The 16,558-nt window shown below is 41.7% G+C and overlaps 3 protein-coding genes and 1 long non-coding RNA gene across 4 annotated transcripts; 1 reads left to right on the top strand and 3 right to left on the bottom strand.

The window, feature by feature from the left end:
• LOC8068061 (ABC transporter B family member 4) lies at window positions 1,367-8,197 on the top strand. The gene is made up of 12 exons (XM_021457371.1): window positions 1,367-1,729; window positions 3,034-3,088; window positions 3,566-3,741; window positions 3,839-4,060; window positions 4,154-4,392; window positions 4,481-5,006; window positions 5,092-5,365; window positions 5,469-6,105; window positions 6,202-6,430; window positions 6,622-6,888; window positions 6,974-7,237; window positions 7,321-8,197. The coding sequence occupies exons 1-12, from the start codon at window positions 1,454-1,456 to the stop codon at window positions 7,963-7,965; spliced, it is 3,810 nt and encodes a 1,269-aa protein (XP_021313046.1). The 5' UTR covers window positions 1,367-1,453; the 3' UTR covers window positions 7,966-8,197.
• LOC110433991 lies at window positions 2,737-8,865 on the bottom strand. The gene is made up of 2 exons (XR_002451442.1): window positions 8,515-8,865; window positions 2,737-3,167 (listed from the first exon to the last, which is right to left on the bottom strand). It is a non-coding gene; the product is annotated as an uncharacterized LOC110433991 (long non-coding RNA).
• Window positions 10,994-15,423, bottom strand: LOC8057557 (nuclear pore complex protein NUP50B). Its single transcript, XM_002458316.2, has 2 exons — window positions 15,090-15,423; window positions 10,994-12,783 (listed from the first exon to the last, which is right to left on the bottom strand). Exon 2 carries the CDS (start codon window positions 12,763-12,765, stop codon window positions 11,353-11,355), a length of 1,413 nt encoding a protein of 470 aa, XP_002458361.1. The 5' UTR covers window positions 12,766-12,783; window positions 15,090-15,423; the 3' UTR covers window positions 10,994-11,352.
• On the bottom strand, window positions 15,083-15,565 carry LOC110433741 (translation initiation factor IF-2-like). Its single transcript, XM_021456293.1, has one exon. The coding sequence runs from the start codon at window positions 15,563-15,565 to the stop codon at window positions 15,083-15,085; it is 483 nt and encodes a 160-aa protein (XP_021311968.1).

The raw sequence follows: 16,558 nt of genomic DNA on the forward strand, positions 1-16,558 counted from the left end.
TTTTTATTTTCATTTATATTTAATACTCCATGCACACGTCTAAAGATTCGATATGACGAAGAATCTGAAAAATTTTACAAAATTTTTGAGGAACTAAACAAGGCCTAATACTCCAGAGGGCAATGGCCAGCTCGTGGCTACTCGAGAGCGCCAGGAAGGGCCACCGACGTGCGGGCCCGCGGAGTTGCTGCTGGTTCCACTTCTACTGGTGGCGGTGCCCCTTGTTCGGGAACCGCTTTGTGCGCGCACAGCGTTTGGCCGTAGGACACACGTGCTTACTTCAAGCGTAAGTAGGTGCCCCTGTGGGTCTGCAAGCGGGCCATGCGTGTCAGCCTCGTTGAGCACACCGTGGACGTGAAGGTCAAATAACGCGGTGCTAATGTGTGGCTTTGTGGCTTCTTGAAATACTCTTCTTTAAATTTTGTTGTATACTTTGACACTTTTTGAGTCAACAAAACTCCATTGCAAAAAAGAAATGTTTGGAGGCCTAAATTTTTAAGCTTGTGATAATGCATAGTTAAGCAAACAGGAGCAGCCAAGTCTTACAATAATGTTGTCAGCTTAGGCCATGTTTGTATCTCTTGTATTTTTGCCGGTGTTTAAGAATTTGGCTTTTAAAACCTACTCCCTACATTAAAAATTATAAGTCGTTTTGAGTTTTTTATTTATCTATTTCGCATGTATCTAGACATATATATCTTGTGCATAACAAAATAAATGTACCTAAAAAAAGTCAAAAGCGACTTATAATTTAAAATGAAGCGAGTAGGTGGGATCTAAATATGTCAGTTCTTCTTCTATTTTTTTTTGTCAGATTCTTAAAAATCAAGAAGCTATTGATATCTAACTTTTGTCGGTTTCCTTTGACTCAGTAGTAATAAATGAAGCTAGTGAGGAATAAATGAAGTTAGATTCTTAAAAACTGGGGGACCAAACACCCCATCATTTTTGTCAGAATCTAGATTTCAGAATCCAACCTGTTCGCTTGAGATTATTAGTCGAATTTGTCAGCTATTCAGTAATATTTTTCTCGTCCAATAAATCAGTCAACAATATTTTATGTCATGCCTTATGAAGCTCGGTTATGGAGAAGAGTGAAAACTTATAGTCACAATATCAAATAACGAAATGAAAAGGAGTGAAAACTAATGCACAAATCTTTTATATACGCGCGTACATGCATAGGTGGCACATTCATTTCTTTTTTAAAAAAGGATTTGCTTAAGAAGGAATAATTCATTGCGTCATTTCATTATTATTATATATACTTGCGTAAAACGTTTTGCAACACGAGCTGGACAGTGAATGGCTCCTTTCCCCACTACCACCTTGTGTGACCAACGAACCCCCATAAATACCGTTGCTAGCTAGGCGGAGCCGCGAGAATCAGGCGCTCCTCCCCAAGAGGCAGGCAGGCGTGTACGCAGTAGACACACACACAAAGTCGCGAGCAATGGAAGCAGCGGGAGGTGCGAAAGGGAGGGATGGCGTGGAGAAGAAGGAAGAGGAGAACGGCAACGGCCACGGCGGCGGCGACGCCGTGAAGAAGGTGCCGTTCACGGGGCTGTTCCGGTACGCCGACGGCACGGACGTGCTGCTCATGCTCCTCGGCACGGTGGGGTCGGTGGCCAACGGCGTGTCGCAGCCCGTCATGACGCTCATCTTCGGCCAGGTCATCAACGCCTTCGGCGACGCCACCACCGACGACGTCCTCCGCCGCGTCAACCAGGTGAGCCGCCGCCGGCGACGACGCTTGTTTAGTTTGCGTGCGTGCCATTCTCCATGACGAGTATTATGCCCGCGGCCGGACGGAGATGGCCGTCGCTGGATCGAGGACAAAAATTCCGTCTCGTCTCATGGCAGTCTCGTCTGATCGTGATACAAAGCTCTGTTAAAATCTTGGCGGCGGGCGTTTGCGCTTTCGTTGCCCAGGGAGGGACAACGATGGAGGGCGTATCTTGACTTTTGGCGCCATTATTAGTCCTCCCGTTGTGTTCTCTCTGTTCGTCTTTTTTTTGAACGGATTGTTTCTGTTTTTTCTCCTTTTTATGTTCTTTGTTCAATCAATCTTGAGATATAAGTTACCCGTAGAAACCTACCAGCAACGTCCAGTATCAACGCGACGCCTCTTACAATTCAACTAGTGTTTTATTTTGGTCCAAAAAAAAAACTAGTGTCTTTTTTCCCCAGTTTCAGAGTTCAAATATTGCACCATTCCTTCTGTCTTCTTGGAGCGTTTTTGCTTTCATTAGTTCAGTCATCGGGTAGCAATAATTGTACAGTTTCAATATTTTTAAGAGCAAACAGCGAAGGGCGAGTCTTGGCCAAGTTTGTATGGCAACTTGATCCTTTTTTCTATTGAGGGAATAAACAGGGTCTTCAGGGTCACAAGTTCACTGCAAAAAAAAGACAAGCCCGGAAATACGTTTCGCTGCTGGACAATTAATGCCTCCTCAACAACTCAAGTCAACTTTTTAACGACCAACAAACCAGAATATTTTTTTCGCATTTAGTTTTTTTTCATGCAAGTAGGATTTTTTGTCCTTTTTTCACATGGGAGCTGAGTTTATATGAAGATAAACTGCATCGTCGCTTACAATGTGCTTTTCTGAAAGCTACGTTTCCGAATTAGAAACAGGAATATATTAGCTCAACGCTCAAACCAGTATCTTGTAATAGGTTATACCAGTAGATTGCATTATTGCAACTTGTAATATAATAATAAGAGACCATGTGGAACAATTTTAATATAATGGATAACTAACCAAATCTGGTAAAGGCTGGAATCTTTTCTTGATCAAAGATCCGAAACTCAGTCCAAGAATAAGCTGTCAAGTTTGTCGTTGCAGTAGTGTATTTTTGCTGACAGATTTCTATCCGAATCATGAACAAAATCATAAAAAGGTGGTCAAACTTTTATCACTGTTCTCCATGAATTACATGTAGCTTGAAGTTTACTTCAACTTGTTAGCGAGACATTATTGCATCTCTCAATTCTCACTTTGTTTCTACCTACCTTTGCTTTTTTCACAGGCAGTTCTGAACTTTGTCTACCTAGGCATTGCAACAGCGGTTGTTTCCTTTCTTCGTAAGTACTCTAAGTAGACTATGTCAACTTTTCAATCTTCACATCCGCTTGCACTTTGCACCACAACCTGAAATTGCTGCTGCTAACGATGACCATCGTTAGTATAAAAATAATCTTGCGGTCAATGGTGAGATAAGCTAAGCTTAAGAAAAAGAAGCTCGCCTCATATACCAGTTAGCGCCAATACTAGTGTTTCAACTTTTCAAACTTGCAAGCTGTTGTCATAGAGCAGAGTTCAAGTTTGACTTTTGTTATGTACTTTCAATGAAGGGTACAAAAAGCTTGTGTTATGATAGTGGTTAGGACAGTCCCAACATGTTTGAACTTCCATGGAAAGTAATACATGAAGAAACGTACCATAAAGACATTGCTTCGTTAACAAACTGACCTAGAAAACTTGAAACAAGATTCTACATGCATAAGCCACGTAACAACTATATCAGTGTAAATAAGTGAAGCCACTTTTTTTTTGTGCAGAGGTGTCATGTTGGACAATGACAGGAGAAAGGCAGGCAACACGCATCCGATCTCTATACCTAAAATCTGTCTTGAGACAAGAAATAGCATTCTTCGATGTAGAAATGACAACTGGGCAGATAGTTTCAAGGATGTCTGGTGATACCGTGTTAGTTCAGGATGCCATTGGTGAGAAGGTAATAACTCCTATCTTTGAAAGTGACGAGTGCTGAAGCAAACCTGCTATTGATCATTACCAAAATGTGCACAATTTGACTTTTACAAACTCTTCAGGTCGGCAAGTTTCAACAGCTTGTGGCAACCTTCGTTGGTGGTTTCGTGATAGCATTCGTAAAAGGATGGCTTCTATCTCTTGTCATGTTGGCATGCATACCTCCCGTTGTCATTGCTGGTGGAATTGTCTCAAAAATGCTTGCTAAAATATCAACCAAGGGGCAAGCATCATACAGTGATGCAGGCAACATTGTTGAACAGACACTTGGGTCTATAAAAACAGTGAGTTCCAAAGCGCTCGTGTCAGATGAATCTCTACATTTTTCAATTTGGCATGTTCTCACTGGTTTTCTTGTGCCTACATCTGTAAAACAGGTTGTCTCTTTCAATGGGGAGAAACAGGCTATTGCATTGTATAATAAACTCATACACAAGTCATACAAGGCTGCTGTTGAAGAAGGAATCACCAATGGTTTTGGCATGGGTTCTGTTTTCTTCATATTTTTCTCAAGCTATGGTTTAGCCATATGGTATGGCGGAAAGTTGATTCTTAGCAAAGGTTACTCAGGAGGAGACATCATCAATATCTTGTTTGCTATAATGACTGGGGCAATGTGGGTTTCTTTGAATCTAGAGAAATAAAGTCTTATGCTGATCCATGGTGCATGACTGGTGGTGCTAACTTCAATTTTTGGTGTGCAGGTCTTTAGGTAATGCAACACCCTGCATGGCAGCCTTTGCAGGAGGACAATCTGCGGCATACAGATTGTTCACAACGATCAAGAGGAAACCAGAGATTGACCCAGATGACCCAACTGGTAAGCAACTAGAAGACATCAAGGGTGATGTTGACCTAAATGACGTGTACTTCAGCTACCCAGCGAGACCAGAGCAACTAGTATTTGATGGGTTCTCGCTACATGTGTCTAGCGGCACTACAATGGCTATAGTTGGGGAGAGTGGAAGTGGCAAGTCAACTGTGATCAGTCTTGTAGAGAGATTCTATGATCCACAAGCCGGTGAGGTTTTGATTGATGGGATTAACATCAAGAGTTTGCAGCTTGATTGGATAAGAGGGAAGATTGGTCTTGTTAACCAAGAGCCATTGCTCTTTATGACATCTATCAAAGATAATATAACATATGGAAAAGAGGATGCAACAATTGAGGAGATCAAAAGAGCAGCTGAGCTTGCTAATGCAGCAAATTTCATCGATAAGTTACCCAATGTATGTCATAGATCCAATTATCAACTTATGTACATCCTAATCTTGCTGAGCGAGTGCTAATATTCCTCTTTTTGTCTGATACTAGGGTTATGACACGATGGTTGGCCAACGTGGTGCTCAGCTATCAGGGGGACAAAAGCAAAGGATCGCTATTGCAAGAGCAATCATCAAAAACCCCAGAATTCTTTTGTTAGACGAGGCTACTAGTGCATTGGATGTGGAGTCGGAGCGGATTGTTCAGGAGGCACTAAATAGGATCATGCTGGATAGGACAACACTTGTGGTTGCACATCGCCTAAGTACTGTGAGAAATGCTGATTGCATATCAGTTGTTCAACAAGGGAAAATAGTTGAACAAGGTCAGGATGTCTTTCCCATTTTGCATATTGAATTTTAATTTATCACATGCTCAAGATATTTTAACTAACCATATCAATTTCTTGCATCAATAAATATTCATAGGTCCCCACGATGAACTGATAATGAACCCTGATGGTGCTTATTCTCAACTTATTCGTCTCCAAGAAAGCAAAGAAGAAGAACAGAAATTAGATCATCACATGTCTGATTCAAGGTCTAAAAGTAGAAGCCTCTCACTGAAGCGATCAATAAGCAGAGGTTCAGCGGGAAACAGTAGTCGGCATTCTTTGACCCTCCCCTTTGGCATGCCTGGTTCAGTTGAATTGCTTGAAGGCAATGATGCAAATTGGGAGGATGAGAAAGACCAGGCTCGTGATGGTGAGGCCCCAAAGAAAGCTCCAATGGGACGGCTAGCTAGTCTAAACAAGCCAGAGGTGCCGATTCTTTTGTTAGGATCGCTAGCTGCTGGAGTCCATGGAGTGCTTTTCCCAATGTTTGGTCTAATGATCTCCAATGCCATCAAAACATTCTACGAGCCGCCACACCAACTAAAAAAGGATGCAAGCTTTTGGGGTTTGATGTGTGTTGTGTTGGGTATTGTATCAATACTATCAATACCAGTGGAGTATTTCTTATTTGGGATAGCCGGGGGGAAGCTTATCGAGCGTGTCCGTGCCATGTCGTTTCGGAGCATTGTGCACCAAGAAGTTGCTTGGTTTGATGATCCCAAAAATTCCAGGTTGGTTACCATCCCTTTGATCAATGTTTTGTTCTCTTTATTTCTACTTACAGGATTCCATATTTGAGGTACTAACAGTATGCTTATATCTTACAGTGGAGCACTTGGCGCAAGGTTGTCAGTTGATGCTTTGAATGTCCGACGTTTAGTGGGTGATAACTTGGCCTTGGCAGTTCAGGTCATCTCGACACTAATTGCAGGATTTGTCATTGCTTTTGTGGCAGATTGGAAGCTCACATTGATCATCCTTTGTGTGATGCCACTATCGGGTGTTCAAGGTTATGCACAAGTGAAGTTCTTGAAGGGTTTCAGTGAAGATGCCAAGGTAATCTATCAATTACTGAAACTAAGATTTATGCATATATTTTCAAGCAACCAAGCTTATACAATCTTATAAAATTTATGACATCTTATTGACTTATACGAATTACATACAAAATGATTTAAAGCAGGATTCACTATAGATATTTGTTTTCTCCCAAATTTGCTAACCGACAATGGATCGCTATTCTGCAGATACTGTATGAAGACGCAAGTCAAGTGGCCACCGATGCAGTCAGCAGTATCAGGACTGTAGCTTCTTTTTCTGCTGAAAAAAGAGTGACGACAATTTATGAAGATAAATGTGAAGCCTCAAAGAAACAAGGAGTCAGAACAGGAATGGTTGGAGGCCTTGGTTTTGGTTTCTCATTCTTGATGATGTACCTTACATATGGACTTTGTTTCTACGTTGGAGCACAGTTTGTTCGTCACAACAAATCTACTTTTGGAGATGTTTTCAAGGTTAGAAAAACGCATCGCTTCCCTTCAGCATTCCACTTCTTCCTAATGGACATTTGAGTTTGATGCATTAAGTAATGTCTTGCAGGTATTTTTTGCACTGATGTTGGCAACAATTGGAATATCTCAAACAAGTGCATTGGCTTCTGATTCTACAAAGGCCAAGGATTCAGCTGTCTCCATATTCGCATTATTGGACAGAAAGTCCAAAATCGACTCAAGCAATGATGAAGGTTCGACGCTACATGAGGTCAAGGGCGACATCGATTTCCGACATGTCAGCTTCAAGTATCCAAGCCGCCCAGATATTCAAATATTTAGCGATTTTACCTTGCACATTCCCGCTGGCAAGGTTAAGCCTACTATCCCTCTGCAATGTCCTGTCTTCTACAGTAATATAATCCACAACTTAATCTGACTTATTGCTTTATACAGACTGTTGCACTTGTGGGAGAGAGTGGCAGTGGCAAGTCAACGGTAATCTCTTTGTTGGAAAGATTCTACAACCCCGACTCTGGTACTATCTCATTGGATGGAGTAGAGATCAAAAGCCTAAAAGTCACTTGGTTAAGGGACCAAATGGGTCTGGTGAGCCAAGAGCCTATTCTCTTCAATGACACAATCCGTGCCAACATAGCTTATGGGAAACATGGGGAAGTCACTGAGGAGGAGCTCATCAAGGCCGCAAAGGCAGCCAATGCACATGAGTTCGTATCAAGCCTTCCCCAGGGGTATGACACCACTGTTGGAGAGAGGGGGGTTCAGCTATCTGGTGGCCAGAAACAGCGGGTAGCCATAGCAAGGGCCATACTAAAAGATCCTAGGATTCTACTTCTTGACGAGGCAACGAGTGCCTTGGATGCTGAGTCTGAGCGCATAGTGCAGGATGCCTTGGATCATGTAATGGTTGGCAGGACAACAGTTATTGTGGCACACCGCCTCTCCACGATCAAAAGTGCTGACATTATCGCAGTTCTTAAGGATGGTGTGATAGTGGAGAAAGGAAGACATGAGGCACTCATGAATATCAAAGATGGATTCTATGCTTCTCTAGTTGAACTTCGTTCAGCCTCATCATAGTACCTAGGTTAAGAATTTGTTCTGATTATTAGGCATTATACATACTTTACACCTTTTGTAGCTCTCCTTACTGTTTCTGTAGTTTGGGGGTAGTATGAAGTCATTGAGATTTGAAGAAGAATTCGAGAAGTTAACATTTCTTTGTAATTATCACTCACAGTATGACTGTAAGGCATGATTTTGTATTGTACCTATGTCATTGCTGTGTCAATATCACCATAGAGTCTCCACATAACTTATGATATCAAAATGATCATCCCTTTTTTTTTGTTAAGGAATAAACAAAGCTTAATAAAAAAAAAATAGCCTAGTGATCCGCGAAATACAGGGGGCACCTGTTTGGTCGCTTGGAGCAGTGACTTAGTCCTTATGATGATCTAGTAGTATAGATCTATAAATGAAACCCTAAAATTTCATATAGCTATCCCAACAACCGAAAGGATTTCCGTGATCATATAGATAGTGCCCCTCACCCAAAAGACGATCAAATCATTTATTAATAAATTCTGAGCTACTTAAACAACCGGATTGAGAAGAGGACAAACATACCGCGTGCCCCCAACGACGTCATGCTTGGCATTGGAGGGTCAGTGACGCCGTGCGAGCGAACACACCAAGCCCTGAGCACCCGCCAGGCTCGCCACACGTCGCCCGCGGCGGCGAGCTCCTGCCACAGTCGCTGCTCGAGATTCGCAACAACGAAGTGAAGCGCGGCGCCAGTTGCAGCTGCCCTAAAATCGTGCGTCCAGTGCAGTTCCTGGGTGCGTCCATGGAGGAAGCCCGATGGCCGGCGGACACCACCGTGCGGCTCGTTGCGCCAATTTTCCTGTGCGCTAGTCAGCGCGTGGTACGGCTCCGAGCAGCAAGGCTTGGGATGGGATTTTGGGACAGTTCGCTAATGTTGGGCCGGTTGAAATACTGTATATGTTTGGTACTGTGGGCTTAAAAAAAGAAATAGATAAGGAAAGGAAAAAAAATCTACATCTCCCTCAACTTTCACAAAAAATCCCTTTTTACTTTCTGAACTTTAAAACTGGGTAACATATCCTCCTCAACTTTTAAAATCATTCATCTTATAAACAGTTTTGAAGACGGTCTTATATTTTTCTTTTTTATTTATTTTTTGTTAAATCTTTAAAAAATTATAGTAAATCACAGAAAAATTATAAAGTAAAAAATAGACTCCACATGAGTAGATCTACATACTGATATATAATATAGTATTCTTTAGTACAAAAATTTTTATTGTATTTTTAAATCTATATTTTTTGTAATTAAATGAAATAATTCGTAGTTGCAGTTTCTATAGTTAAATTGTGGTGAATTTTTTATGGTGGGATAAGTATTATATTCTTAAACTGTAGTAAAAAATTCATACTCATTGGATCACGCGTAGCTTAGTTGTAGATTTATTTATATTTAATAAGAATAAACCTAAATAAAATCTATAACTAATTATACATGATCCAATAAGTATAAATTTTTCACTACCATTTAATCATAAAACAATTAGCCCACCATAAAAATTTCATCACAATTGGAACATAGAAACTACAACTAGAAATTATTCCATTGAATTACAGAAAAGCATAGATCTAAAGCTACAGCAAAAAAATTATACTAAAACATATCATATTATATGTTCACTATGTAGACCTACTCATGTGAAGTCCAACAAAATTAAATTTTATATTTTATGATTTTATGTGATTTACTATGATTTTTTAAAGATTCGGCCAAAATAAATAAAGAAAGAAAAAGACAAACCCACTTAACAGGGTCAGTGAGTTAAGATAAATGGTTTTAAAAGTTGAGGGAGGTATTTTATCCAGTTTTAGAGTTTAGGAAGGAAAAGTAGACTTTCATGAAAGTTGAGCAAGACAACGTGGACTCTTCCCTTAAGGAAATAATAAAAAATGGTTGCTAGTGTTGGCCTAGTTAAGCCAAACACATAAAATAAGAACACACCAAAACAACTTTAATAGCCTTTTTATATTCTTCTTTGTCGATAAAAATAGAGATTTTGGTAAAAAAACCTTTCAATAATCTCCAAATGTTGTCATCCTCTTATTCAAGATTTCTTATACCTAAAGATGGAGAACAAAGTTGGCTCTCTAAAATGCATATAAGATATAGAGAAGTTGTTGGAGACTAAAAATACATGAAGAGTGATTTTTTATTAAAATAGTCCTCCAAACCATGATTTAGAATAAGTTTAAGAAAAGCTCTTGTTTAGCATATAGATGATGGCTGGACTAAAAAAAAAGCATGTTGCATAGGATCACGATTCACGAGGATGGTCAGAGCATGGTAGATGTACTTTTCAAATCACATCTAATCTAAGAATAACTTCAGTAAAGGACCAAAACCTTTACTTGGAGTTTGAGGACTCTCTTACTTTTGAAGCTTAAAATAATTGTTCTAACTCCAAAAAAAAGGCCTCAAATCTTAGCCTCTATTCCTGTATATCATTCAGCATCTGCTCATGAGTGTAACATTCACTCTCTTTTTTTCTTCTTTTCCTTCTCTATGCAATGTGATCCATTGGAGTGTCCCACCCCTTTCCATTCATCCATCCTTCCTAGTGCTGCCCGCCTCCACCATGGCAATGATGTCGTCCACATTTGATGTTGTCCACACCATCGGCGATATAGGTGAAAACCCAGTTGTGTCTATTGGGCTCCACACACTTCTCGCTCTAGGGCTATCCTAGAAAATTTTAGAGCTTGTGCAAAAACTCTAAAGTGAGCCGTTAATAGGGTAATATTAGAGATGTGTTTTTGGTCTGAGTCCTTGTCATATTTGGATTTATTGTGCTAATAAAATCCTTGCTAGAGTTGCTCTAACAAGTTCGCTCTTATTATGGATCTTTACGATCCGGTTCCAAGCTGGCCTATTCCATGTCAGGGCTTTTAGATCCACCTTTAATCCACATATATTAAGATCAAAATTAATTCTTATTTCAATCTAATCCAATACATATAGATTGAAATGGAAACGAATGTATCCAAAAAAGCCCTTAGTGGAATATAATAACCAGGACACCCATAATTGCATACATTTATTTATGACATAATAACTAGATAACACGTCACGCATAGCTTAACTGATAACCGATAGAACAAACATAACGGAGCACAAAACGAGCGAATAGATCTAACGAGTCTCATCTCCAGGATTCTAAGATTATGACTGTAATAATGAAAGTTCGACACGCTACCCACTGTTCCAAAAAACAGCACCAAGGAACCGTATGCAAACACAACTCAGGACATCCTGTCATGACACCACATTCTTTAAGAATTCCGCAATAACAGAACAGAAAGTATTTCTCAGCTCCTTCCTCGACACGTACAAAGGACGAGTAAGCGTGACCCGAGTGCAGCTTCAGACTTCTGCTGCATTTGGAGAGTTCTCGGGCGTCTTCAGCAGCACATCCGGTGCCTTGCTTGTCTTGCGAAACTCCACGGCATCCTTGAATTCCTCCCTGGTGGCTGTGTCCTTGAACTTCAGAGCAAATGTGGCAAGGCTGCTCGGTGACTCCCCAATGCTGTTCATACAAGCAAATGTAACGCCTTTCTTGTCCATGTCCTTGAGTGACATGTCGTTGTAGAGGCTTGCATTCAGGACCAGCCGGTAGTTGCCTTTTGTCCTCATGACAAGCCGGGCTCTCTCACTGCCAGATACAGGGACGTTCAGCTTCAGTTCACCTTTTCCTCTTTCTTTCCAGCCCCCATCTAGGTACTCATACAAAGCAGAATCAGCAGTAAATACAGCCTTCTCATTTTCTTCACCGGTTTCAACAGGACCCTCTGTCATAGCAAATTTCTTGGGTGCCTCTGCTGAAGTAGCAAGTGCTGTAGCAGAACTCCCGTTGTTGGCAGCACCAAGATTAAAAGAAGGGAACGAAGAACCATCAGCTTTCAGCCCAAATAGGGGGGCAGAACTTGAGCCATCTTTAGAGGCTGAGCCAAACGAGAATGATGTGCTTGAAAATCCAGTTCCGGTCAGACCTGTAAAAGCATTTTGACCACTTGACAGATTCTTAAATGAGAAAAGGGGTGTTGCTGATGATGTATGCCCTTTGTTATCAGCATCTTTCTGCTCTGACTCACCTCCATCTTTCTTATCATCCTTGATATTTTTATCAGCATCTCTCTGCTCATCAGAGAAGCCATCCTTGGTCTCTGATTCACCTCCATCTTTATTCTTAGTATCATCCTTGCTAATTTTATCGTTATTTCCAGCTTCATCTGCCCTTTCCTTTTCTTCAGCATCTCCCTCTTTTGTTTTGACCTCAACTTCAGATGGCATGAAGCTACCTTCGTTGGGTTCTCCAACTACCGCTTTGTCTCCACCAGATTCATCCTTTGTGTCTTCTGCCTTGTCACTGGTTTGAACAGGTTGAGGTGGTGCTTCAATTGTCGCACTGGAGTCAGTATTTACACCAGAGCCTGAATTCTTGTCTGGCACAGACAAAGTATGTTTCCCACTACCATTGCTTCCCTCGTCAGCTTGGACATCTGAAGGTTGGGCCTCTGGGACAGGGGCGCTTGTTTGAGCACTAGAATCAGTGGGGGCAAATCTGATTGCAGAGAAAGGATTAGAAGAAGGAGCTGATGACGTCTGCTGGCGCCGAACCTTTACAATTCTCCGGGTTGCCATAACTTCCTCAGTAGCTTTCTTAAATGTACCCATCTCTTCCTCTGGTCCGTCATCATCAGGCTCAGGATTATCCTTGTTGATTTGGGTACCTGCAACCCTCTTCCTAGAGCTTGGGGCTTGTTCCTCGTCTGCCATCTTCCAAGTTGATAGCACCTGAAATTCAAATAGTCCCATGAGCCACCAAAAAACAGTAACAGGTAGGGCACCACAATTCATCAGAAATGAAAATGTAGAGTTAAATCTAAAGATAAGGTTTATATTAGAGTAATAGCTCAGTCTGCTTCCTAGTGACACAAACAGCCAAAAAGTAGTCCAGGAATTTACAAACATGGTATCTTGGCAATCCATCAAACTATCAACAAAGAAGAAAATGAAACCTGACAAGACCTTCCTAGATGCAATAGAAACAAAGAAGTGCCAAGGGCGGACAAACAGCACAATCATGGTGCAAGTGCAATAGACTCCACCCAAGCCAAAATAGGATTTTTTTTTTCAACTTATCTGACATCAATAACCGCACAATTTGTAATCTAAAGAAAGAAATAATATGTTGCTTGACAGTGTATCAGATGTTAAGTTCTGTGCAAAGTGCAAAAAGGAAATATCATCTTGGCAGAACATTGCCAAAAGAAAACTTGAATGGTATCCATATAAACTATCTCACACAACAATGGCATTAAACTATCTCACCCAAATATTAAAACATGGCAATCATGCCATGTGTTTTGGACCAAGTGACATGGAACATGTATCTATACTAAGCTAAAATAAACACAATTTTTTAAATCTCCATCCGGTGTCAATAACCAAACAAAATTTTATGATGAATCGAGGAAAAAGATATTGCTTAATATAATACATCAGAAAATAAGTTTCATCTAGCTGAAAAAAGAATATCATGTTGGCAAAACACTGACAAACCCTGGGCATGGACAAAAACCTTCCCAAACGGCTCAATAAGTTTCAAATATGATGAAATGATGTGCAAGCTAACCTGACATCTGAAACACTAAATATACATATAGGCCCTGTTTTCGATGGATTAAACTTATAGAAAGCAGCTTATGGCTAGCTGCCCACAAAAGTTATGTTTTGGAGCTCTCATGTAAAAAGCAAAGCATTTTGTGTGTGGCTTTATTTCCAACTTCTTCCAATCTAGAAGAGAGGGCAAGCTGCGGGGCTCCTGCTGCTTAGTGGAACTGGCCGGCCAGTGACAAGGAGGCGAAGGCAAAGGGTGTGCGCAGATGTGGGGCGGCACATGCTGTGGCCGAGGGCAACAGCTCCAATCCGTGGGCAGCACGTTGATCCAGCAGCGCTCGTCGGTAGGATGGCGCTCATTGAGGAGAAAATCGACAAGCAGGCACTCACAGTGGGGAGGCAGCCAGCGGATGGGGTAGCACACATCGACGAATAGGACACTCAGTGGGAGGAACTCATCACAGCGGAGGCAGGCTACTAGGAGGCACTTGCAGTGGGGAGGCGCTCAAGGACGGCGAGAAAAAGACGAGATAAGCTCCTCACCGGCTGCTTAACAAAGAAAAATGGCTCATAGTTGTTTTGCGGGTAAGTTTTGTGTTTGGTTGCTCCACTGTTTGGTTCTCCATGTCCCTCCTTAAAGAGAAATTTGTTATTATAGGATCCCAAACGTGTGGGTTTCGCTATAATAGGATTCCAAACATCTGCTTCGCTATAACGACTCTCGAAATATTAACACTTTGTTATTATAACATCATGGCCTTCAAATAGACAAATTGAACTCAAATCTCTTCAAATTCAAATATTTTCATTTAGTCATGGTTGAATCTTGCTAGCAGCAGCAAGCAGCCGGCAAGGCTGAGCCAGCTGGCCAGGCAGCAGCAGCCATGCAGCAGCAGCAGCAGCAGCAGCAGCCCTAAAGGCAGTTCTATGATTAAATGAAAATATTTGAATTTGAAGAGATTTGAGTTTAATTTGTCTATTTGAAGGTCATGATATTATAATAGCAAAGTGTCAATGTTTCGAGAGTCGTTATAGCAAAACAGATGTTTGGAATCCTATTATAGCGAAACCTACACGTTTGGAATCCTATAATAGCAAATTTCTCCTTAAAAAGGTACTTTTAATGACGACAAATATGATGAGGTAAGTGATGGAAGGGGAAAAAAATCAATTGCTACTCTGTAGATAGTTTGATGGATTCCTTTTCTGTAGATAATTTGATGGATTGTCAAGATAGCATGTTAGCAAGTTCATCAAAGAATTTCTCCTAAATTCACATATGCATGATTCAATCTACCATAAACAACTATGTTCTGAACATAAAAAGGTCCACCGATCTTGTTTCAGGACATGGATCAAAATCTACACTGTTTAGAAGTTGCAGCAGTTCAAATTCGGCTAAAATCACTGCAATTTCGGTACCAAATTCAGAGTTGCGTTCAGCTAAAATATACTGTTGTTTAAGAGACAAAAGCTAATACCGCAGCAGGCAACAGGAGAGAGGAGCAGCAGAACTGCAGAAGGCCCTGCGGCGGCCTGGCGCGGGCAGCCTAGGCAGCTCGCCAGCTGGGCGTGGGCCGTGGGTGCCTGGGCGGCTGGCTGTGGCCTCCGAGCGCCGGCCAAGGGTTGAGGCGGCCAGGCGGGGGCGCGCCGGCGCGGGGGAGCTGGCCGTCGGCGAGGCACTCCGGCCTCCGGCTGGCGGGGCAGCTGGGCGGCGGAAGGCGGCGGACGGGGCGAGTCGACGGAGTCGCGACCCCTGCTCGCGAGGATGGGGCCGGCCGGACGGGGGCACGGGGCGACTCGCGGAGGGCGAGTGCGTGCGGCGCTCGGCTCGGGGACGGGACGTGGCAGCTGGCAGGGCTGGCGCTAGGTTAGTGGGAGTTTTGGGCTGGGCTTTGAAGACCCGTTCCCTGGTAATTCGGCCCAAGGGGCGGCAGGCCCCCGTGCGTCCGCCCATGACAGGTACCCTATCTTGTCCTTCTCTGTGTTCTACATTATTCTCCATTCTTTCTTCTTAAGTTCTTATGCAGATTTGTAATTACCTTCACAAATGTACCTTCATCAGATTAATTGCAGAACAATGTGTTATTATTAGCCTTACCTTTACTTTTTCTCACAATTTTCTCATTGCTTTGGTTGGTGCCTCTTTGTTTTTCGAAGCTAACAAACTAATCTAGGAACTGGTGCTGCTAATCTGTAGTCTAATATATAGATAACAATGTGCTGTACTAAATGGATGCATTGACGACCTAAGGCACTCTTGAATGGTAAGGGTTCTCAAATTATACCGTAGTGTTCGTGTGTCCTATTTTTTTTTCCATGCCGCTAATACACCACGAATTAGTTTCAGACACGATTGCTTCTGAGACTGTTCTTCACCTGCATCATCTTACATGTCGCCTAAAGCATGCACAATTGATTTGGAAGACATTAAAAAAAATTCCATATTTTGCATGCCTTAGCTTCAGATAAATGATTCAAGACATGAATGCTTTTGAGATTGTTCATTATCTGCATGATCAAACTTTCAGAAATCAATGCAGCGCAGAACTTTGCACTCACTGAATGACTCCTGTTTACGTTCATAACTCAGAATCCTTGAAATTCCCTACAAATAAATCTCTAGAAAATTTGGGGCTGTTCTGACACTATGAAAATTTTAAACATTAGTGTAAAATAAAAAAAGGCTCGCAGAGTATCCGACGGAGGTTGAAGACAACTTAGACGTCTTGGACTATCATGTGTGGTTCAGTCCATATAGAAAATCATAGCCCACAAAACGCAATAAGAATACAATCGGCCTTTCTCATGTTTCTCGCTATTCTCGACTTCTGACTTTCTGGTCGTCTCTCTCGCTAATTCACAAACTTGCGAAACCTAAGAACCTACGTCGGGCTGCAGGTATCTTCATTTTTTATTTACCCTTTTCACATAGTTAATTGTTTAAATT

Source organism: Sorghum bicolor, chromosome 3, assembly GCF_000003195.3.
Source record: "Sorghum bicolor cultivar BTx623 chromosome 3, Sorghum_bicolor_NCBIv3, whole genome shotgun sequence".
In the NCBI taxonomy this organism is placed as follows: Eukaryota; Viridiplantae; Streptophyta; class Magnoliopsida; order Poales; family Poaceae; genus Sorghum; species Sorghum bicolor.